The sequence below is a fragment of the Ovis canadensis genome, chromosome 6, assembly GCF_042477335.2.
Source record: "Ovis canadensis isolate MfBH-ARS-UI-01 breed Bighorn chromosome 6, ARS-UI_OviCan_v2, whole genome shotgun sequence".
Lineage (NCBI taxonomy): Eukaryota > Metazoa > Chordata > Mammalia > Artiodactyla > Bovidae > Ovis > Ovis canadensis.
The window spans coordinates 114437598-114461992 of NC_091250.1; the positions used below are offsets into that span (position 1 = coordinate 114437598).

Here is a 24395-nt window from a genome sequence, read left to right on the forward strand (position 1 = left end):
GGGCATGTTATTAACAATTACTCCAGGATGACAGATGGAAAATGGTACTGTCCTGGATAAACTGAGATGTATGATCAATCTATATACAGACGCAGAGTAGGAACGGAATGGGGACATTTTTTATTGTACTTTACAAAAGTACCGGTCTGTAGTGAATTGTAAACAAACAAACAAAAAACCTCGTTCTTTACCACGGGTAGTTTAAGTGCAGCCTTAAAGAACAAGGGATGGTAAACTACAGATATGAGATACGGAACTTGACGAAAACCCCGAAGTTTTGCGAATCGGGCACTTACTGGGGTTGCACAAGCGACACAGTCCCTTGGAGTTCATCCGCCAATCCGAAGTGGGAGCGCGTGAGCCCGAGCCTGTAAGAGAAGCCCGGGCGGGCCTAGGATTTGAGGAGTGGAGCTTCGCGTCAATCAACCTTGGGGGCGGACCTAACGCAGGCTCGGCGGTCTGGCCTACACAGGCGCTACTCTGTGGCATCTCGGGTTCCCTCTAGCCGCACTCTGGAGGACTACACTCGGTTTCTTTCGGCCGCGAGAGGCCCCGCAGCCTCCGCCGAGCTGGGAGAAAGATGGCGGCAGCCGTGCGACAGGATTTGGCCCAGCTCATGAATTCGAGCGGCTCTCATAAAGATCTGGCGGGCAAGTGAGTATTTCCCGGGAGCCTGGGAGGTGGAGAGGCAAGCCAGAGACTTGTTCTCCTTGGATTGACGGCGGCTTTCGGATGTGAAGCTAGGAGCGGGCCTGAAGATGAAGGGGGCGGGCCTGAGGTCGGTCGTGGAGGCAGATGTTGGGAGCAGCAGAAAACTGGAGGGGACCTTGTGCAGGGAGCGCTCAGGACCATAGATCTGGAGTGGCTGTCAACTTTTTCAGCCCTTGATGGCATCCTTTCCGTTCTCTAAAGATTCTGGAAGCGCGGTCTGTGGGACGACTGCGCCCATGGCCTTCTAAACCTACCCTGGCGCCCCTTCCCTTCGCTGGCCGGCCTCTCACACCGAATTCTGGCCTCTGTTTGCCTTTGCTGCGCCCGTTTTTTCTCTTTGACTGAGGGCCATTTGTAATCTGGAACCTTGGTTTAGAGTTTTCCGCGGAGATGGCTTCTTGAGGCTGACGGGGGCTGCTCAGGTATGGCCGCTATCATGACGTCCAGAACTACTTGAACCATCTTCTGTGGGTTGTGTTTTGGGTACTCTCTCTCCCTGCCACCAACTCTGAAGGAGGGCATGGAGGAATGTCACCACAACGTGGGTCAGGATGTCTAGAGTAGTGATGTTTGCAGAATTTTAAACATGATTAGAAATTTTGTCGGAATTTATGTAGAAGGGTTAAGTCCACGCCAACTTAAATTTGTGATTTGTGCCTGCCCTGCAGACAGTTATTCAACAGTGTTAATTACATCTAGATAGACAGGGAGATAGATAGATGTCTGTTTCCTCTTTGTAGATTTCACAGCACTAAATTTTTTTTTTGGTAATTAACATGCATTCTGTTTCAAGTGTGCCTCTCAAATTGATCCTATTTACATTTGACAGCTAAGATCAGGTTGATCCATTTTAACAGGCTACACCTGTTTTAACCTGGCCATTGAAACATTGACTTTGTTTTATGTAGGCTGTAATATATTTTGTCTGCTAGTAAATGTAATCCAGTATATCATTGGGAAATTTAGCAGTGCTATTGGGCTTAACTACTTTGTGGGGCAATTTCCCTCTCAGGAAGATGGGATAATTATAAGATAATTATTCTGTCTGAGGACAAAATAGAGTGTGTATATGCACCTAGAACAGTACCTGACACTTAGAGCCACAGGATTGTCCTCCTTATTATTATTAAGAAGCTGGTAAGTACGTATTGACTTAATCCCTGGGTTGGAAATAAATTGAATATGTCTCACTGCTCAATTCTTTTTGCATGTAATTTTGATAGATTTGGATGAAAGTAAAACTCACATATTTTTTTTCCATGTTTGCTTTCCTTTTTGTTTTGTTAAAAAAAAGATAAGTGTTTTAGTTATCAGAAGAGATATAGTTTTCACGTATTTGCAGAATTCTGAAACTTAAGCTAAGCATTTACTTCCTCAGCTCTGAATTGCGGATAAACGATAGTATCTGCCTTATTCGGTGCGTCAGTTATTTACTGCTCTGTAGCAAATAAAAAACTTAGTGGTGTAAAAGAAGTGTAATTTCTCAATATGCTTTAGATCAAGTAGATCGTTTTGCTGGTCTTGTCATGCAAGTGCAGTCATCTGGCAGCTCAGCTGGGGTTGGTAGGGCTAAAATGGACTTGCATACACATGTAGCTGTTGGCTGGGTCTCTCTTTCTGCACACTGTCACTCATTCAGGGCCTTAGGAAGGTTTCAAGGGGGTGAAAGAAGAAGCTGGCAAGTCCTCTTAAGGCTACCCTTGGAAGTCTCACAACATCTGGTCTCAAGCACTGGTCAGAGTAAGTCCCAAGACCAGGCTGGATTCAAGGCTAGAGGAAATGCAATCTACCTCTAGTGGCCAGGTTACCTTGCAGAGGGGCGGGGTTAGGGGGAGGCAGTAATTGGATGCTATTATTGTAAGAGTCTAGTGCACCGATTATTGTGAAGGTTAAATGGAATAAAGTACTTGATAACTACTAGCCAGTGCTTCTTAAGGAAAGTTTTGGCCTTGCCTGTAGGTACATATCTGGTCCTGTCCGGGCAAGAATGTGTCATATTTATTTTCACAAGAAAACAGTTCTGCCAGCTACATGCTCTATGAGAGAAATACTCTTATACCAGTGGTTTTAGGGTTTGTATTAGGAGCGGAGTAACAAAGGTGGAGAAGGAAATGGCAACCCATTCCAGTATTCTTGCCTGGAGAATTCTGTGGGCAGAGGAACTTGGTGGGCTGCTGTCCATGGGGTCACACAGAGTCGGTCATGACTGAACCGACTTAGCACGCATGCATGCAACAGAGGAGTCCATATTAAGAAATAATGGAATAAATTCCTTTTTGAAATATTGCTGAATTACCAGCAATTTACAGAATATCTATGAGTAGTTATTCAATAAATATTGCTCGACTCAGTGAATAGCTGGAAAGGTGTAGAGTTTATATTTGAAACCAGGTTTCTGTACTCCAAAAAGCTAATTTTTAACCCACCAGACTACACTGCTTTTCTTGTCAAAACTTCAATTAGAAATACTTTCCCATAACTGTGAAATAATATTGCAGTTTAAAATTGATACAAAAAATCGGCCATGTGAGAAGCAATTTTGCAGATTATATATGCTGCTTTTGTACGTATGCATTGTGTTGATAATCTCATATAAGTTTCATAAGAGGAAATCCTTGAGAGAGGGCATTTGTTGTGCTAGCTTATTCACTTGGCTAAAACCTGTGTGGCTCTTCAGAATTCAGTTCAGATGTTACTTCTTCCATAAAGCCTTCTGGGAACAACCATTATCACGTCGAGGACTCGGTTATCTGCTCTCCTTCTGCCCAGTGGCATCCTGTGTTTACCTCTAGGATAGCGCGTCACTGTTTTGTCTTTTAACTTCTCTGCTTTTCCAGCTAGATTGTTACTTCTCTGAGGCAGGTTTGAGGTCATGGATTAAAGGTCTTTGCTGAGTCAATGTTATACAGATATGACCCTGCCCACCCCACCCCCAGTTCTGTGAGATGGAGGGTACCCAGAGGAAGATATCAGGCCTTTGAAATCTAAACATTGCATTTTACAAGAAAACTGTTAACCTGGAGAAAGAAGAGAATGGGGGCTCTTTTAGTTGCCATGACTATAAAAAAGGTTGTTTTGCAGAAAAGAAAATAAGACTTTTCTGCCTCACAGAGGGAGATTTTGGATCAGAGCTTTCTGATAATACAGTAGAATAGATTGTCAAAAAATACGCTCAGTCATGTCCAACTCTCTGCGACCCTGTGCACTGTAGCCTGCCAGAGTCCTCTGTCCATGACAGACTATACACATTACATACACTATACACACACATGCCCCACAGGCAGGTTACATAGCCTCAAAGACCCCTTCTAATGCAGATTCTCTGGTTCTCTGTTATTCCCACATACAAATTTCAGTGATCTGAAAGACAGGTGTTCTGTAAAGTCTAGTGTTTGCCATATGCCAAGCATAACTTTAATTACATTTTAATCTTAAACAGTAAATGATATTATTTACATTGGTGATGGTGGTGGTAGTTGCTCAGTCGTGTCTGACTCTTTGTGGCCCATGGACTGTAGCCCGCCAGGCTCGCTCCTCTGTCCTTGAAATTTCCAGGCAAGAATACTAGAGTGGGTAGCCATCCCCTTCTCTGGAGGGTCTTCCCGACCGAGGAATTGAACCCAGGTCACCTGCATTGCAGGCAGATTCTGTAGTATCTGAGTCACCAGGGAAGCCCCAGATATTATTTACATTACATATGAGAAAACAGGTGAAATCCTTTGCTCCAAGGTCGCATAGCTAGTGACAAAGCCAGAATACAGTCTGTCTGCTTGGCTCAATGCCCTTAACTCGAAACACACCTACCTTTTGGTTTTATATTTCAGCAAACTGGACGCCTTTTCAGATATTGACTTTTTTTATTTTTGCCTGGGATATCTTCTTCTCCCATGTTTCCCACTTACCACTAAGTTCAGATATTTAAAATGCTTACAGATTAACCTCATTAGAAAATTATTTCTCTTCTAAATTATATTAGTGCTTAGCTGTAAGATTTTGTCTTTAATTTTGTGCAACTTCATTATGATGAGTCTGTGGATTTGATTTTGCTCATCTGTGTCAATTAAGTTTTGCTGTGAAATAAACCACCCCAGAACTTTGAGGCTTAAAACGAGAGTCATTTATTTAGCTCACAGTTGCGTTGTTGGCAGTTTGAGCTGGGCCCAGCTGGTTGATTCTTCCCTTCTCCACATGGTCTTGGTTCCACAGGGGCTCCACGTGTATCAGATCAGGTAGGCAACTCTGCTTCTCTGAGTTGGCTGGGGCAGTGGCGCTGACTAGGCTACTTAACCTTATTATCCAAAAGATTGTGCAAGTGAAAGTTGCTCAGTTGGGTCCAACTCTATGTAACCCCATGGGCTGCAGCCCGCCAGGCTCCTCTGTCCATGGAATTCTCCAGGCAAGCATACTGAAGTGGGAAGCCATTCTCTTCTCCAGGGGATCTTCCCAACCCAAAGATCAAAGTCAGGTCTCTTGCATTGCAGGCCGATTCTTTACCATCTGAGCCACCAGGGAAGCCCCATCCAGTAAGTTGGCCTGGACTAATTCATGTGGCAAAGTCAGGTTCCAGGAGATAAAGATAAACACAAATTCTCTTGAAGTCTGTCCTTGGAACAGGCATGTTACTTCTGCTGCCTTCTACTGGTCAAAACAAGCTCAGATCAGAGGGTGGGGAGATAAACTCTACCTCTTGATGCAAAGACCTACAAAAAGTCACATTGCAAAGGCACATAGAGAGAGTAAAAGAATTGGGGCCAATTTTTGTAAATGCTCTATGGCATTATCCTGGTTAAGCTTCCTTGCATTTCTTGAATCAAAGGATTGGATTATTTCATTGTCTTAGAGGTTTTTCAGCTCGCTATCTGTAAATGTTGCCTCTATCATATTCTGTTTTCTCCTCTAGGACCCCAGGGAAACCCTTGTCAGGCCGTATTACTGTGACCCCTCTGCCCTTTACTCTGTCTTCTGTACTTTCCGTTTCAGTGCTTTATTCTGGATAAGTTCTTCCGACCTGCTTTCTAGTTTACCAGTTCTTCAAGAGTGTCTAGTCCACTGGGAAGAACTCAACTGAGTTTTAAGTTTTGGTGACATTACTTCTTAGTTACATAGTTTTGGTGATTTTTTTTTTTCAAATGAACTTTTTATAAAGACAACTAGCCAATCTGATCACACGGACCATAGCCTTGTCTAACTCAAAACTAAGCCATGCCGTGTGGAGCCACCCAAGACAGATGGGTCATGGTGGAGAGGTCTGACAGAATGTGGTCCACTGGAGAAGGGAATGGCAAACCACTTCAGTATTCTTGCCTTGAGAACCCCACGAACAGTACGAAAAGGCAAAAAGATAGGACACTGAAAGATGAACTCTCCAGGTCAGTAGGTGCCTAATATGCTACTGGAGTTCAGTGGAGAAATAAATCTAGAAAGAATGAAGGGATGGAGCCAAAGCAAAAACAACACCCAGTTGTGGATGGGACTGGGGATAGAAGCAAGGTTTTGGGAAAGATTGAGGGCAGGAGGAGAAGGGGACGACAGAGGATGAGATGGTTGGATGGCATCACTGACTCAATGGACATGGGTTTGGGTGGACTCTGGGAGTTGATGATGGACAGGGAGGCCTGGCATGCTGTGGTTCATGGGGTCACACAGAGTCGGACACAAAGAGTGACTGAACTGAACTGAACTGAACTGAGTTTCTTGCTGAAACTTTAAAAGCTTGTTTTTTTTCTCTATAAACCTGATAAGCATAAGTGTGTTTCAGTCTTTCTGATAACACCAGTATCTGGAGTCCCTGTTTTTTGCTGTTGTCTGTTGTTTCTGTTGATTCCAGGTAATATTGTCATAGTGGTTTCCCTGATGGCTTAGTTGGTAACGAATCTGCCTGTGGTACAGGAGACCCAGGTTTGATCCCTGGGTCGGGAAGATCTGCTGGAGAAGGAAACGGCAGCCCACTCCAGTATCTTTGCCTGGAAAATCCCATGGACTGGGGAGTCTGGTGGGCTGCATGCAGTCTGTGGGGTCGCAAAGAGTCAGACGTGCCTGAGCATCTCAGCGTATTATTAATATTGTCATATACCTTGTAATGTTTTTTGTTGGGCAAATTATTTTAAAATGTATTTTTAGAAACAACTGGAGACCTATGACATTACCTTTCAGGGAGGAATTTCATTTCCTTCTGCCAGGTACCTGACAGTACTAGGAGTCTAGGACCAAGGTTTCCAGATTTACTGGTCTTCCTACCAGATGATCCTTAGAATAGAATTTGTAACCTTACTTGCAAAGTGTGAGTGTTTCTTCCTCTGGCACATAAAACCCCTCAGACTCCTGTTCTAGTTTTTATTAGTTGGCCAGAAATTGCAGCTTGCCGTGTTTCCAGCAGACAGCAGAACACCCCAGAGCTAGCCCACTCCCTTCTCCCCCCAGGCGCGCCTCTGCCTCTCAGACATCCTTCCACAATCAGCAAATGCTTTCAGGCAGAAGCTGTGAACCTCTTTGTGCCCTTAGTCTCTTCTGATTACCCTTTCTTGTTAGGATTTTATGCTGTTAAATTTTTTTTTTCATTTCTTTCAACTTTCTATGTTTTTTTGGAGGTAATTGTGGTCCAATCTCTAGTTCACCAATATTATAAACAGAAAGATCTGTGAATACATACCTGTTATACTCGTTTTGAGCATATATAGTGACTGTGGTACATTTTCACGTGTATGTGTTTTATTGACCTCCAAATCCCTTCAAGCACCAAGAAATCAGAAATTGATATACTGAACTTTAATTCACATAAGTGATAGGTGCTTGATAAACATTTGTTGATGATAAATGTATGGGACAGATACAAGATTGCCTTAATTAACTAAATTTCTTTTCCTCCATAGTATTTTTTTTTTAAAGGAAAAATATATGGTACTTGTCATGTATCACTCCACATCAGGCATTTTTCCATCTTTCCATTGTTTTAGATTTTTAAAAATTTTTTTGATGTTCTCAATATAGATTAGTTGATTGATAAGTTGTGAAACTGTATATTAAAACTTAAGTTATTAGCAAATTTTTATAAGTGAGACATTGTCATCTTTGAATATAATATTATTAGTATAAGATAACTGGGATTTAAGAATAAGAGGGTTTAGCCATAGTCTTGATTTAATTTGTATGAAAAATAAGCTAATCTAAAAAAGAAATCATAAACCAATGAATGTATTAAGTAAAATCATGCCCAGGGCAATAAAGTGTATGTATAAATGTAGATAGGGAAAAAAATCGATGTGCATATGAGTGTGTGTATATGTATATATACAGAGAGAATGAGCTTTTTTGTGTGTGGGATCTCAGTTCCTTGACCAGGGATTGAACCCCGGACCATGGCAGTGAAAGCCTGGAATCCTAACTAGTAGGGCACCAGGGAACTCCTGAAAATGAGATTCCGTCTGAATAAGTTATTGGATGACTGTATTTTATCCCTCAAATTTAGCAATTTTTATTTTAAAGCTTAATAGTATTTCCTTTCTTTCTTAGACTAGTTTGACTTTTCTTTTGGAGTTGGCTGTCTTTTCTGTCAGTATACCTGCTTTATAAAGCCAGTTTGATTCATTGCAGTTTTGAGAAATCAGACAGTCAAGCTTGTGAGAATATCAGATAAGAATCAGTGAGTGCTGAACTGTAGCTTGAGGATGTGCCTTACAAATAGAAGTCATAAATTTGAAAGAATTTGGGTTCTATTTGTGTGTTTTTGTTTCTTGACTATATTCTGGATACTGTTTTGAATAATTGCAATTAGGTTTTTAAAAAGCATTAATGAGTGCTTTTAATAAATATTATGATTGAGACAAATAAAGAGGGTTAAGAATAGTATAATACCTATGTATCAACCACTCAATTTAAGAAATAAAATGTTTTAATACCGTTGTATCTTTGAGTGCTTATGATGTGCCAAGTACTGTTCTAGGCATTATATGTGCTACACTTAGTTGCTCAGTCATGTTTGACCCTCTGTGACCCCATGGACTATAGCCCACCAGGCTCCTCTGTCCATGGGGATTCTCCAGGCAAGAATATTAGAGTGGGTTGCCATGCCCTCCTCCACATAGGAGTAAACAAAACAAAAAATCCTTGTCCTGATGGAGTTGACAGGTTAGGAAGCAATTTGCTATCGCTTAATAATTCTTATCAGTCTTGTTTTTAGCATTACCCCCTCATTTTTAGAATGCTGCTTTGAATTTTTGTGATCATGAATATTAGAATAGTTGTTAGAAGCGAATGCAAGTAAAGAAGTAACGGGCACTGCCTGACAGCATGAAGGACGTTCAGTCAGTACATTTGGCTTGGTAGGGTGTGTTCTGTACACACTAAGACACTTGATCTCTAGTATTTGGCTTCATTGCCAGTCAACATTACCCTGTTGTTGGTAATCCTATATTCATTAGGGCCTTAAGGAAAAGGTTCTGGGTCACTTCAAATAATGTCCTTGTGTGTACATTAGTGAAGGATATATAGTTTACCTTTTGAGGCACTTGAAAGAAAATTGATGTTTTAAATTCAGAACTGAAACTTTAAAGAAAAAGTGGCATCTTAGATCCAGTAACTTAGTCTTTTTGTGATGGACATGAAAACTTTAAAAATTGTGGTATACTGTAAAGAAAATTAGAAGTGGCACTTTGAATTATAGGTTTAATGTTTCTTATGATGCACTGAAAACTTAAAAAAAAATCTGTAGTGTACTACTATAAAGAAAGCCACAAACTAGAGCACAATGAAAGAAACCAGGGTAAATAGAAATAAACATCAAAGTTAGTATTAGATTATATGCTCATGCTCAGTTGCTCAGTGTGCGACCCCATGGACTACAGCCCTCCAGGCTCCTTTATCCATGGAATTATTTAGGCAAAATGTTGGAGTGGATTGCCATTTCCTCCAGGGGATCTTCCTGAGCCAGGAATCAAACTCGTGTGTCCTGTATCTCTTGCATTGGCAGACAGATTCTTTATTAGTGAGCCACCTGGGAAGCCCATAGTCTATATAGGTGACTTCTAAACACACATTTTTTCTCTGTATTATTTTAGGTATCGTCAGATCCTGGAAAAAGCTATTCAGTTATCTGGGGCAGAACAACTAGAAGCTTTAAAAGCTTTTGTGGAATCAAGTAAGTGGAAGAAAAATTCCATGTTTGCCTTATATTACCAAGTTAAGACTTAAAAGCTTGCTCAAGCCTTGTTTTAGATTAAATTGTCAATATAATTTACATTGCAAGTAAATGAAATATGCATTGAGCTTGATTGATTTTAGAATTTAAACTACGTGCCACTTGATATTTGTTTTTCAATCAACTGTGAAGACGTTGTTACGTTTACATATGTGGTTTTGCATAGTTATTAATATAATAACTGCTGAGAGGCAGTATAGCAAATGACAGAGAATAGTCGGGATTCAAATCCTGGTCTGCTCTTTTATTAGCTGTGAGATCTTGGGTAGATTATATAACCTCTCTATGCCTCCTTATTTCCTTGTCTATAAAATGGGGATATGATAACTACCCTGTAGAATTGTTGGAAAATTAAATGAGTTAATATCCATAATAAACTGCTTACAACAGTACCTGGCATATGATAAGTGCTAGAGAAGAATTAGCTGTTGTTAAGAACATTTCTTTTGAATGGGAACTAGAAATTTCCATTCTTTTAAGATATTCTTCCCTATTCCCTTACTTCAAACATACCCAGTTATTTTGAAAATTACTCAGGATTCAGGCTGGAATTTATTCTGAGTTCACAGTATTAATGATACTTGATGGTGCTTTAGTTACAGTATGCTTTCACGCACATGCGTCACACAGGCTCTGTTTTGTAACCCTGTGATTAACAATATAGGTGTGAGTTCAGTTCAGTTCAGTCGCTCAGTCGTGTCTGACTCTTTGCGACCCCATGAGTCGCAAGCACGCCAGGCCTCCCTGTCCATCACCAACTCCCTCAGTTCACTCAGACTCACGTCCATCGAGTCAGTGATGCCATCCAGCCATCTCATCCTCAGTCGTCCCCTTCTCCTGCCCCCAATCCCTCCCAGCATCAGAGTCTTTTCCAGTGAGTCAACTCTTCGCATGAGGTGGCCAAAGTACTGGAGTTTCAGCTTCAGCATCGTTCCTTCCAAAGAAATCCCAGGGCTGATCTCCTTCAGAATGGACTGGTTGGCTCTCCTTGCAGTCCAAGGGACTTTCAAGAGTCTTCGCTAGCCCTATATAATATATTATAAAATGAGTCTCAGGATTAAGTAATTTTTTTCCCCAAGGACATTTCATTAGTCTGTGGCAGAGCCTAGACTTTTAATAGTTATAGGTGCCTAATGGCATTTGTAATGAAACTGTTCTCCGTCACATCTGGTATCGTCCAATTCCAATTAATACACTGTAAACTGATTAGTTACACAGCCTGTCAGTTACTGCCTCAGATAACTCGGGCTTGCAATGTGAAACAAACTGGCAGTGGTTTCAGAAAAACTCATAGCTTTTTAAAGGCCACTGCACTTAGTAGTAAAACAGTAGTGCTTTTTATAAACTTTGAATCCAGTGAACCCCCCAAAAAAAAGCAGTCTACTGTTACAATCATTTGCATCAGCTGAATAGTTTTTGAACCATCGTTTATTTCCCTAGTAACTACTGATTTAAACTTAATTTATCTAAGAAGTGGTTTACAAACATGATGCATCTTTTAAAAATGTAATTAAAGCGATAATAATAACTGACATTTGTTGAGTGATATGTGCCAGGTATTGCTTAAAGCACTTTAGGTAAATTGCATTTAAGTTTCACAGCAACCTTCTTCACAGGTTTCTTCTGTGAACTTAACTTCACAAAAGAGGAAAGAGAAGCACAGGGAAATAAGTCTCTTGCCTGAGGGCATATAATCAGGAGGGTTTGTAAGCAGTGTGGCTTCAGAGTTTTTATCCTTTATCATGTATAATAATACAGCATAAATGTTTGCAAGCAAAGGCATAAAATATGTTTATACATCTTGTTGTTTTGTCGCTAAGTCCTGTCCAACTCTTTGCAACCCTGTGAACTGTAACCCTCCAGGCTCCTCTGTCCAGGGGATTCCCCAAGCAAGAATACAGGAGTGGGTTGCCATTTCCTTCTCCAGGGATCTTCCCGACTCAAGGCTCAAACCTGCGTCTTCTGCATTGGCAGGCAGATTCTTGACCTCTGAGCCACCAGGGAAACCCATCCATACATCTGTGCTGACCTAAGTTCTTTTTTTTTTTATAGTAGAAAATGACTTTTTTTTTTAAGCCTCTATTTATTAAAATTTTTTTGTTCTTTTCTTTTTTGGCTTCACCATGCAGCATACAGGATCTTAGTTCAGCATATGGATCTTAGTTCACTGACAGGGATCAAACCCATGCCCACTCCTGTGAAATCATGGCTTCCTGACCACTGGACAACCAGGAAATTTCCTAGTACTCACCTAAGTTCTTATTTGTTGTTTTTGTTGGTAAAGTACAAGTGGCAGTAACTGTCTCTACTCACTTTATTTAAACTGAATGAAAATTGTTTCACTGTTTCTTCTTTAGCTTTTTTTTTTCTATAGCTACATGGGCTATAAGGATGTAAATAAAAATATAGGTACTTCTGTGCCTTCACTTTGTAGAAATATAAAGAAGAGAAAGGAATAACATAAAATTCTCAACTGTTAACTTTTTCTCAGCCATTTCTGATTCTTAGAAAAGTTGTGGTATTTAAAGTGTCTGACTCTTTGAGACTCCATGGACTGTAGCCTACTAGGCTCCTCTGTCCATGGGATTTTCTAGGCAATAGTACTGGAGTGGATTGCCATTTCCTTCTCCAGGGCATCTTCCCAACCCAGCGATCGAACCCGGGTCTTCTGCATTGTAGACAGACACTTTACCATCTGAGCCACCAGGGAAGTCCAAAAGAAGAGAAAGGAATAACATAAAATTCTCAACTGTTAACTTTTCTCAGCCATTTCTGATTCTTAGAAAAGTTGTGGTATTTAAAGTGCTTCCCAGGTGGCACTACTACTGCTGCTACTGCTGCTAAGCCACTTCAGTCGTGTCCGACTCTGTGCGACCCCATAGACGGCAGCCCACCAGGCTCCCCCGTCCCTGAGATTCTCCAGGCAAGAACACTGGAGTGGGTTGCTATTTCCTTCTCCAATGCATGAAAGTGAAAAGTGAAAGTGAAGTCGCTCAGTCGTGTCCGACTCTTAGCGACCCCGTGGACTGCAGCATACCAGGCTCCTCCATCCATGGGATTTTCCAGGCAGAAGTACTGGAGTGGGGTGCCATTGCCTTCACCAGGTGGCACTAGGTATTTTTAATGTTTTGGTGTAGTTGTTAAGTGAGAATAAGAAAAACTGGTTCTGTAATATAAGGTCATAGGAGTATGGAGATCAGTAAGTAATGCTTTGAAAGGTACACTAATATATTTTAGTATTAATTTTAGGTGAAAATTGATTGCTTAGTGAAAATATACAGATTATTCATGTTTTTCTTATCCTTTACTTTTTTTTAACAAGTGGTAAATGAGAATGTCAGCCTCGTGATCTCTCGCCAATTGCTGACTGATTTCTGCACCCATCTCCCTAACCTGCCTGATAGCACAGCCAAAGAAATCTATCATTTCACCTTGGAAAAGATCCAGCCTAGAGTCATTTCCTTTGAGGAGCAGGTAAATACCTAGAGCAGTGATTTTTGTTTTATTTTTAGGAATTTGTTTATTATGTTTTCTTTTTTTTAAAGTATTGTTGATTGTTGATTATAAGTTTCAGGTGTATGGTAGAGTGATTCACAAGTTTTACGGGTTATATCCCATTTATAGTTAATATTGTAAAGTATTGGCTATTAAGAGTGGTGATTTTTAAACCTGAGATAGCAGCAATTATTTTGAGAGATACCATTAAATTTTTAAAGGAGATAATCATTCAATTTTATTTCTACAAAATAGTGTGCCAAACAGCATTTTACAATATAAGATCAAATAAGTATTATGATACTTTAAGTCCAGCTGACATTTGCTTATATACTATAATTTGCTTTTGTGAACCAAATACTACTTTTTAGACTATTTTATTTTTGAAAGTTATTTATGTATTTACTTAGGACTGTGCTGGGTCTTTATTGCTGCGCAGGCTTTTCTGTAGTTGTGGGGACCAGGGGCCACTCTCTAGTCGCAATGTGAGGGCTTCTCATTGCAGTGGCTTCTCTTGTTGCAGAGTGCAGGCTCTCGGCACACAGGCTCAGTAGTTGTGGCTCATGGGCTTAGTTGCTCCTCAGGAAGTGGAATTCTTCCTGACCCAGGGATCAAACCCGTGTCCCCTGCATTGGCAGGCAGATTCTTTACCACCAGACTTCCAGGGAAGCCCTAGATTATTTTTAAAAATCAATAAATTGTTAATTAGGCTGAGAACATAGGAGAACTCCAGCATTATATGTGCAGTGACACAAAAGCAAAACTTAATATTTAAATTATTGCCATAATCCGCATTACAGAAATGTGTTCGTTCACTGTTTTGATATTTTATGACTGCAAAGTTCACAAAAGAAATTTGAGTAGTAAAGGTAAACTTTTACTATTTACTTGTCTGTAGAGTGTGTTGAATAAGAGCATTGTCATGATAGACTATCATTCTATTTATTTCAATTAGTTACTAATATCAATAGAAATAATTTAACCCATCTACTTCCTATTTCAGGTTGCTTCCATAAGACAGCATCTTGCATCCATATATGAAAAAGAAGAAGATTGGAGAAATGCAGCCCAAGTGTTGGTGGGAATTCCTTTGGAAACAGGACAAAAGTATAGTAAATAGTGGATATTGGATGGATATGTGTAACTGTTCACTTACTTTCTTCTTCCGTTTTAGAACAGGAAACAGATAATGAACAATTTAATGAATAAATAGATAAATTTTGTCCCATGTTAGAAGGTGATAAGGGCTATAGAGAAAGGGGATAAAGTGGGGGGCAGGATGTGTTACTAAACAGGGTGATTAGAGTGGTAGGGTGGTCCTGATACCACCTTTCTAAACACTTGAAGGGGGTAACGGAGAGGCTGTGCACTCCCTGAGAGAAGAGTGTCAATAGATCCTCTTGGAGAGGATGGCTAGTGCAAAGGCTGTAAGATGGGAGCTTGCTCAGAGTGTTTTAAGAAGACCAAGGAGACCACTGTGGGTGGAGTGAGCAAAGGGGAAAGTGACAGAGGGTGAGATCAGAGCGGACCGGGGACCAGAGTACGTGGAGTCTTGTCAGTCATTGTAAGGCCTTTGGCATTTTTCTAAGTGAAACTGTGAAAAGCCTTTGAGGGATTTTGTACAGAGGACTGACGTGATCTGAGTTATGTTTCATTTTTTAAAAAAACATTTATTTACTTGGCTGCGTCAGGTCCTAGTCATGGCACACAGGCTCTCTGTTTTGGCTTCTGGGCTTCTCTAGTTGTGATACGTGGGCTCAGTAGTTACGTTGCACAGACTTAGTTGCCCCACAGCATGTGGGATTCCTGGTTCCCTGACCAGGGATCAGACCCACGTCCCCTGCATTGGAGGATGCATTCTTAATCACTGGACCACGAGGGAAGTGCCTGGCATATTTTAGAGTCATTCTAACTACTGGGTTGAGAATGAACTGTAGGCATGCAGTGATAGAAGTAGGGACATTAGCTGAGAGGTTTATGCACTACTGTAGGTGAGACAGATTGTGAGAAATGTTGGACTTTGAATATGTTTCTAAGGTAAAGCTAAGGATTTCTTGACAGCTTGGATATAAGAAAAAGAGCCAAGAGAAGTAGTCCTGAGTTTTGGTTTGAGCAACTGGAAAAACAGAGTTGCCATCTACTGAATGGTAGAGAACAGGTTTTGAGGGAAGATCAAGAGTTCTGTTTTGGACATGTGATAACCAAGTAGAAATACCTAGTAGAGAGTTGAATTTGTTAGTCTGGAGTTTAGAAGAGAGGTCTGGACTAGAGATGTATTGACGCCTGTGGGAACCATTGGTATATAAATGGAATTTAAAGCCATTAGGCTGGATGAGATCTCTGAGGCAGGGCATAGAGGTAGAGAAGGGGACTGAGTACTGGGTATTCTGACATTAAGAGGTCAGGGCAGGAGAGGAGGATTGTCCACTGAGGTAAGAGGGAAACCAGGAGAATGTGGAGTGTGGTATCTGCGGAGCCAAACGAGGAAAGTGTATCAGGAAGGAGCAAGTGGTCAATGCGGTGTTGATGGTCACGTAAGATGAGGAGTTGAAGGTTAACCATAAGAGTGAGTGATGTGGAGATCATTGGTGGTCTTGACGGAAGGTGGTTTGGTGAAATGGTGAGAGCGAAAGCCCGACTGGAGTTGTTTACAAGAGAGGGAAGAGAAGAATTGGAGCTGGTGAGCATGGGCAAATCCTCAGGGAAGTGTTCATCAAAGGGAGCGGAAAAGTAGGGTAGAAGATGACAGTAGACGTTAGGTAGAGATTGTTTTTTTCCATGATTCACTGGAAGGCAAAACTCTGATCTTGGGGAGTAATGGAGGGGATTCTTGCAGGAGTAGAAGAGAGGGGAAGGAATCCAGTGGAGGGATAGGCTTCAGATAGGCCATCTGATAGTTCATACTTGGCAGAGTTTTTCAACCTTGGCGCTGTTGGCACTTTAGATTGGATAGTTCCCTGTTGGGGGGGCTGTGCTAGTTATATGCAGACGTGTAGCAGCACCAGGGGCCTCTACTTCTTGGATGCCAGTGGCACCACTACTTCTAGTTGTGACTATCAAAAATGTAGACATTGCCGAATAGTCCCTGGTGGGCAGACTAGTCCCCAGTGATCTACCCTAACAGCCAGGGACACAGAGTATATGGTGCAGATGTTAGTAATACGGCGGTGGAGCTTGTGTAAATACTCTTTGATTATTTCAGTATCCTTAGCAAAGTTGGAGTCAGAGTCATCAGCTGATAGGGGTGGGAGTAGTGAGGTTGAAGAGATACAAGAATATCAGAAAAATTCTCTAGGAGAGCGGGATAGTAAATAGACTAAAGATGGACAGTATACTTGGCAGCATTAAGGCTCGTTTAACAGTCGTAGTCTGTAAAATGAGATCTAGCAGATTGGTCGGCTGTTTTTCTCCATCGGAGTTCAGCTACATGGTTGGAAGAAAGGAGTGGATGGACTCTCCAATTTAACCAGCATTTTGATTTTGCCCAACAAGTACAACAGCATGAGAGGAACAAGGCAGACGAGTGCATACGCAATTCAGTGATTGTAATGATTGGCCATAGGGGTCAAGTGAGGTCAGGAGGAAAGTGAGGCTTTTAAGGAGAAAAATACAGTAACAATGTAATAGGATCAGTGGTTTGGGGGTCACAGTGAGTTCAGTGGATTTTTGGATTTGAGATACTAGAGAAAATGAGATGGAAGAATGATTAGAAAAATTAAGATGATAGTTTGTAACTCTTATTCAGCCAGTCTTGCCTTTGATATGATTCTAAAAAAATTTATAGTTCTTTATATTGTATAAGAAAGATGAAAGTTGTGAAACTCTTGGTTGTATTATTGAATATACTTCCTTTTTCAGTTGGCAACTATAAAAATACGAACTAAATGACAAAATATTTTCAGTTACTTCTCTACTCTTTCACCAGATGAATAAGGGATTCTTATTTTGTCTTCCTTAGTATGTGTGATCATGAGGCAAATACTACTTCAGGTATCTTGCCTTTTGTGTGAAATGATGCCCCTTGAAAAAACAGTCAGTATATAAAAATGCCTTTATATATAGATGTTGACTTTTGTTTTCTAAGGCTTCTTGTTAATTCAGTTTTTTCCTTTGATAGTTTGAAAAGGCTGAAAAAGGTAAAGTGTTAGTTTCTCAGTTGTGTCTGACTCTTTGCGACCCTATAGACTGAAGCCCGCCAGGCTCCTCTGTCCAGAGAATTCTCCAGGCAAGAATACTGGAACGGGTTGCCATTCCCTTCTCCAGGGGGTCTTCCTGACCCGTGGATCGAACTTAGGTCTCCTGCATTGTAGGCAGATTCTTTACCATCTGAACCTCCATGGAAGCCTCTGAAAAGGCTGAGGGCTTTCTTAATCGCTTTAGTCTTATGCTGTCTGGAGCAGTGTCTCGTTAGTACAGAGCAAATGATTTATTTTTCATTGGTAGTTGACGTGAATACTGTTCTTTGCAGTGGTGGTTATTAACGTTTTGAGAGTACTGTAACATTATGTATGAGAATACCAAGAACTGAAATTTCTATGGTTTTCTAAACAAGTTAAAGTGATTTGGATAAATTATTGAGAGCTTGTTTCCCTAAAAAAGGATTCATTCTGATTATGAAAGTAATAGATATACTTGGCATAAGAAATGAAAATGCAGAAAAATACGGTGCTGTTTATAGCAATATATGTAAATATGAGTTGTGAATAGAGATAATAGAAAATATTAATAATATATGACTTATGGAAAATTTTGAATTGATATATATAAAATTTTTTGAAGAATTAGTTTCAAAGTTAGGGCCAAGTCAATTGTAAACTCTGTTCTTGCCACATGGTAACACCACTTTGGTGATAAGTAGAATTAACTTTTCTGTAAGGGTAAATATTGAATTATGTGAGTTTTGAATTATATAAGGTCTTCAGTTATGCATTTCTTGCGTATAAATGTGACCTTTGGGATAAGAAGAAAAATGAAAACTACCTGTATCATCACTCCGAGAGATAATTGCGATTCCTCTCTTGATGTATGTATATGGAAATACATTTTGATAGTGTTTTTGTGTACTTTTTTATCCTTTTGTTCATTTACTGAAAACTTATGACTATTATCAAAAATAATTATTATAATGACACTGTATATAATTATTTTATATATATGTAATTGTGTAGTGTCTGTCATCTTTATATATCGCAACTTAATTAATTACCATAAATACCATTATGGGTGATTTCCATTTTTTTCCTATTATGGATATTTATGAATAACTTTACAAATGAATATTCTCTACACATATATGTGTGCACATGCATGATTTTGGGGGGGATTTATTTTTTAGAGGTAGAATACAGTAGGTGAAGAGTATATGCATTTTAAAGGATTCAAAGAATGGTTGGAGAGCATACTGCCAAATTGTCCAGAATGGATGTACATATCCATAGTTCTTTTGGTGGTGGTACATGATATGTCCTTGAACTGGGCTTTTAAAATTTTTTTAAAGATCTTTGATTTGTGAGATTATCTGAGGATTAGAAGAAGCTAAAATAGATATGAATAATGACAAAAATAATGAAAATTCAGTAAAATGTATTTGGAAATGTTTTTTAGCTTCTCTGTGTTTTTCCAATGCAGTAAAAAGTTTGAGTCCCTTATAGTAACAGAATATATGTGTACATATCAGGAAAACATAACTTATTTTCTACCACCCCTAAAAATTTTCTTGGTGAAGTAGTCATTCTGTGTCTTTCTGTTATCACCTAGACAGTACAATGTTGATTATAAACTGGAGACCTATCTGAAGATTGCTCGGCTATATCTGGAGGACGATGATCCAGTCCAGGCAGAGGCTTACATAAATCGGGCATCGTTGCTTCAGAATGAATCAACCAATGAACAGTTACAGATACATTATAAGGTAACTGATGAACTGGTTTGGAATTAATTTTGTGTTGGAGAATCCCACAATATTAAGGTGCTCCAGAATATCTGATAAATGCTGTTGTTATACATTAGAAATTCTCTTTTCTTTTGCTTTTTAATTCTTCCTCCTAATTGAAACGTTTTCCCTCTTAAAGGTATGCTATGCACGTGTTCTTGATTATAGAAGAAAATTCATTGAAGCTGCACAAAGGTACAATGAACTCTCTTACAAGACAATAGTACATGAAAGTGAAAGACTAGAGGCCTTAAAACATGCTCTGCACTGTACCATCTTAGCGTCAGCAGGTAAACAAATCATTTATGCTTTAATGAGTAGAAAGCTATCTTTGCTTAATAATTTTAGGTTCGTTGCTATCCGCTGGAGAAGGGATAGGCTACCCACTCTAATATTCTTGGGCTTCCCTAGTGTCTCAGTTGGTAAAGAATCCACCTGTAATGCGGGAGACCTGGGTTTGATCCCTGGGTTGGGAAGATCCCCTGGAGAAGGGAAAGGCTACCCACTCCAGTATTCTGGCCTGGAGAATTGCATGGACTGTATAGTCCATGGGGTCGCAAAGAATCAGACACGATGGAGTGACTTTCACTGCTATTTGAGAATTTGGTGAGAAACTGTTCTTCAAGAGAATGTCTTATTAATACAGTTATGATAAATTTAATTAAAACATTTAAGCAGTAAGAGTAGGTTGCTAACTTAAGACATTTTGAAAATATGTATTTACCAGCCTCTTACCCACAGATATTAGGAATTGTTAAGAGATAATCTGAAGGTTAGTTCTGCTAAAATATCACTGAACAAAATGGATATTAAATTGAGAATTACACAAAGGGAAATGAAAATTAAAATCTAGAAATGGTAATAAAATTAATGTACTGCTTTGGGGATTTTTAAAAATTTTTAATCTTGAAGCCTCAGTTTTAGACCTGGCACTTATCTTTTTCTCCAGTAAATATAAGTAGTAAACTGTTCTTTGTCCTTTTTACTAAACTACAGCATGTAAATCATTCAACTTATAAAGCAGGAAAGGGCATTGAGAAGAAATGCTGATAATTCTAAGCCATGGTGTTTCTAAATCATTTTATAATGTTTGTTTTTGAACTGTGTTTAGTTGAGACCCTAATGACATATTCAGACTACACATTTCATTCTGTATAAAGCAGTGATCTTATTTATTTTTGTTACTGAAAAGACAGTACATAAAATGGTACCACTTTCTACTCTGAAGAACTATTACTGATTTCTTCTATCTCTTTCAGTATATAAGTGTGTATCCTCCTTTTTATACACAAATTATAAGATGATATACACACTTTTGCAGGGTGCTTTTTTTATGTGGCTGTCCATCACAGTGGTCTTTATATAACTCATAAAACTCATTCTTTTTTATTTTCTATCCTTTGGCTTTATCATAATTAGCCAATTACGATGCTGTAGTGATTATACGTGTATGTATAGGTTAAATTCTTGAATCTAAGGGTGCATACATTTAAAATTTTGATAGAAATTAAAGTTGCCTTTTAACGTTACCCTGTAAACAATAATGTCTGTGTGTACCTAATTGTTGTTGTGTTGTTCAGTTGCTTAGTTGTGTCTGACTTTTTGTGACCCCATGGACTGCAGCAAGCCATGCTTCCTTGTCCTTCACTATCTCTTGGAGTTTACTCAAGTTCATGTCCATTGGATTAGTGATACTGTCTAACCATCTCATCCTCTGCCGCCCTCTTCTCCTTTTGCCTTCAGTCTTTCCCAGCATCAAGGTCTTTTCCGATGTACCTAGTTATTCACACACACATTTCCAAATTTTTTTATCCTTACTAACCTGGTAGAAGAAAGGTAATATTTCATTCTAGTTTTAATTTGCATTTCATTTACTATGAATGCTTTTGAGCATCTTTTCATGTGTTAAAAAAAATTTAAAAAAAAATCATTATTGAAAAACCCATTTTTTTGGAGTAGATTAGTCTGTTTATGTTCATTAGCCATTTTTTATCTTTTTCTTATAAAAACTGTTCACATATATAAGAAATTAACAAGTTTTTCTCCCAGTTTATTATCTCTTTTTTGGCTTTATTTATTTTTTAATTTTTGCCACTCAGAAACTTTAGATTTCTATATAGTTAAATATTTTAATCTTTTATAGCTTTGGGGTTATATTGACTTGCTTAAAAGGTCTTTCCTATTCTGAAATTACATATTTTAGATTTCTTCATGTTTTCTTCTGGTACTTTAAGTTCTTGAATCCTCTGATCTTTCAGTTTAGTTCAGTTCAGTCACTCAGTCGTGTCCGACTCTTTGCGACCCCGTGAACCGCAGGACGCCAGGCCTCCCTGTCCATCACCAACTCTTGGAGTTTACCCAAACTCATGTCCATTGAGTCAGTGATGCCATCCAACCATCTCATCCTCTGTCATCCCCTTCTTCTCCTGCCCTCAATCTTTCCCAGCATCAAGGTCTTTTCAAATGAGTCAGCTCTTCCCATCAGGTGGCCAAAGTATTGGAGTTTCAGCTTCAACATCAGTCCTTCCAATGAACACCCAGGACTGATCTCCTTTAGGATGGACTGGTTGGATCTCCTTGCAGTCCAGGGGACTCTCAAGAGTCTTCTCCAACACCACAGTTCAAAAGCTTCAATTCTTTGGCGCTTAGCCTTCTTTATGGTCCAGCTCTCATCTCCATACATGACCACTGGAAAAACCATAGCCTTGACTAGCTGGACCTTTGTTGACAAAGTAATGTCTCTGCTTTTTAATATGCTGTCTAGGTTGGTCATAACTTTCCTTCTAAGGAGTAAGCGTCTTTTAATTTTGTGGCTGCAATCACCATTTGCAGTGATTTAGACTCTGAAAAATTGAGAACCCTAGAGAGCTTTTGTTTATGTAGAGTATGTCTGCTGTTTAGTGTATTAGAAATTGAAGTGAGTAATTTAAAAATATTTACTAATTCATTTAAAAGTAACAATAATAGATTTGTTACATATAAACATAAGTGACTTTTTTGGACATACCACATGGCTTCTTAGTTCCTGACCAGGAATTGAATCCATATCCTCTTTAGTGGAAGTATGGAATCCTAACCCTGGGACCATCAGAGACGTCCATGCTTGTTTTTCTAAATGGCTAGTTATTTGAGTTGGCATTCTTTATTGAATTGTGAATCCCTTTTCTCCCTGTTGCTTTGAAGCACATTATAATAGATTTCTGGACATAGTATTCTGTTCCATTAATTAGCCTGTGTATTTCTGAATATATTAATACTATGCTTTTCAAATTATTATAGCTTTATCTTTATAGTGTCTTAGCAGATCTTCTTACTCTTCATTACTCTTTCCTAAAATTTCCTGGCTTTTTGTTATATTTGCATTCTCTCATTGTCTCTCTTTCTCACACCCACACTCATGCATGCACACACGTGCACACACACACACATTTTGATGTATCATTTTAAAGTAATTTGAGGGCCATCATGACACTCCTTCATATATCATGATGTATTTCCTAAGAATAGAAACATTTTTTTCTGTGTAACTGTAATACCATTATCATCCCTAAAAAAGTTAACACTGTAGAATTTAGCAGCTGGTCCGTATTATCACTGCTTCAGTTAGCTCAAGGATATCTTTTATACCTGCCTTTTTCATCTTAAATAAGGAGGAATTTTATGTGTGTTATTTGGTGATTATGATTCTTTAGATTCTTTTAGTCTAGAAGAGTTTCCTCATTCCCCCTACCCCCAACTTTATTGTGGTATAGTTCACATACAACATTGTATATAGTTTCCTCACTTAAAAAAAAAACAACTTTTGCAGCCAATTAAGCCGACTGTGCTCTTTTCCCCATGGGGGCCCAGTGTGCAGTGGCTGCAAACAGCAGCCTCCTCGGTAGTGTATGCAGCCTGTTGCTTGTACAGGTTGCCCTAAGGGACCTTGGATACAGCTCTTTCCAGTGGACATTCATGACTAGCATGCTGTCCCCAGTCTAGGCTCCAGACAGGTATGCATGGTCCCTTTGGAAAGCCCTGGGCACACTGGCCAGGGTCCACATTGGCCAAGTCATAATGTCCATCCGCACTGAGCTGCAGAACATGGAGCCTGTGATTGAGACCCTCCTTGGGGCCAAGTTCAAATTCCCTGGCCACTAGAAGATCTACATCTCCAAGAACTGGGCGTTTACTAAGTTTAGTGCAGATGAACTTGAAAGCATGGTGGCAGAAAAGCAGCTCATCCCAGATGGCGAGGGGTCACATATTATGTATACAACCCTGATGGTGGCCCTCTGGACAAATGAGGGGCCCTGCCCTTATGAGAGCCTTGGCGCGGTTGCCTCCTTCCTCTTGCCCACCGATGAATCTTACATTCCTGTTCAAAAAAAAGAAAATACTGACTTTGATGTTATTATAAAGAATATCCTTTATCCTAGATTTTTTGATCTATATGATATGTACTGTGCTTAGTCACACAGTCATGTCTGACTCTTTGTGACACCATGGACTATAGCCCACCAGATTCCTCCGTCCATGGAATTTTCTAGGCAAGAATATTGGAAGGAATTGCCATTTCCTCCTCCTGGGGATCTTTCCTACCTAGAGATTGAACTTGTGTCTCTTGCGTCTCCTGCTTGGTGGATTCTTTACACTGTACCATCTGGGAAGCCCTCTTTGAGATATATATATGTATCTGTCATATATATATCATGTATCTATGATGTATATAGTTAATTTATTCCTTAATCCCATAGATTCCTTATAAAATAGAAGTTACACCCAAAGGTTATATTAGATTCAGGTTAATTTTTTTTCTAGCAAGAATACCTTATAATGATACTATATACTTGCTGTTGAATCATGTCAGCACATACTGCTACATTGTCCCACTGTTAGTGATGCTGAGTTTGTTCATTTAATTAAGGCAGAAACTCCATTGTAAAGGTACATTGTCCTCTCTGTATTTTGTAAGCAATTCATGGGGTGCTGCTTTGACACCACAACAATTCTGTTTTCCAAATTCCTTTCCATAATTTAATATCTGTTAATAATCCTTGCTGGATCACTCATTGCATGTAGTAT

At 39.5% G+C, this 24395-nt stretch overlaps 1 protein-coding gene and 1 non-coding gene across 3 annotated transcripts in view; both read left to right on the forward strand.

Annotated features, from left to right (window-relative positions):
* Positions 1–343: 343 nt before the first annotated feature.
* COPS4 (COP9 signalosome subunit 4) overlaps positions 344–24395 on the forward strand; it is a 38592-nt gene continuing 14540 nt past the window's right edge. Inside the window, exons 1-6 of one of the 2 annotated variants that reach the window (XM_069594543.1) lie at positions 344–654; positions 9765–9844; positions 13227–13378; positions 14403–14506; positions 19157–19310; positions 19471–19621. In XM_069594543.1, the coding sequence (XP_069450644.1) occupies positions 581–654; positions 9765–9844; positions 13227–13378; positions 14403–14506; positions 19157–19310; positions 19471–19621 (715 nt within the window). In that variant the 5' untranslated portion in view covers positions 344–580. The remainder of the gene's footprint in view (positions 655–9764; positions 9845–13226; positions 13379–14402; positions 14507–19156; positions 19311–19470; positions 19622–24395) is intronic. The other variant, XM_069594544.1, reaches the window with a different exon arrangement.
* Positions 23134–23268, forward strand: LOC138443022 (small nucleolar RNA SNORA70). Its single transcript, XR_011257951.1, has one exon. It is a non-coding gene; the product is annotated as a small nucleolar RNA SNORA70 (small nucleolar RNA).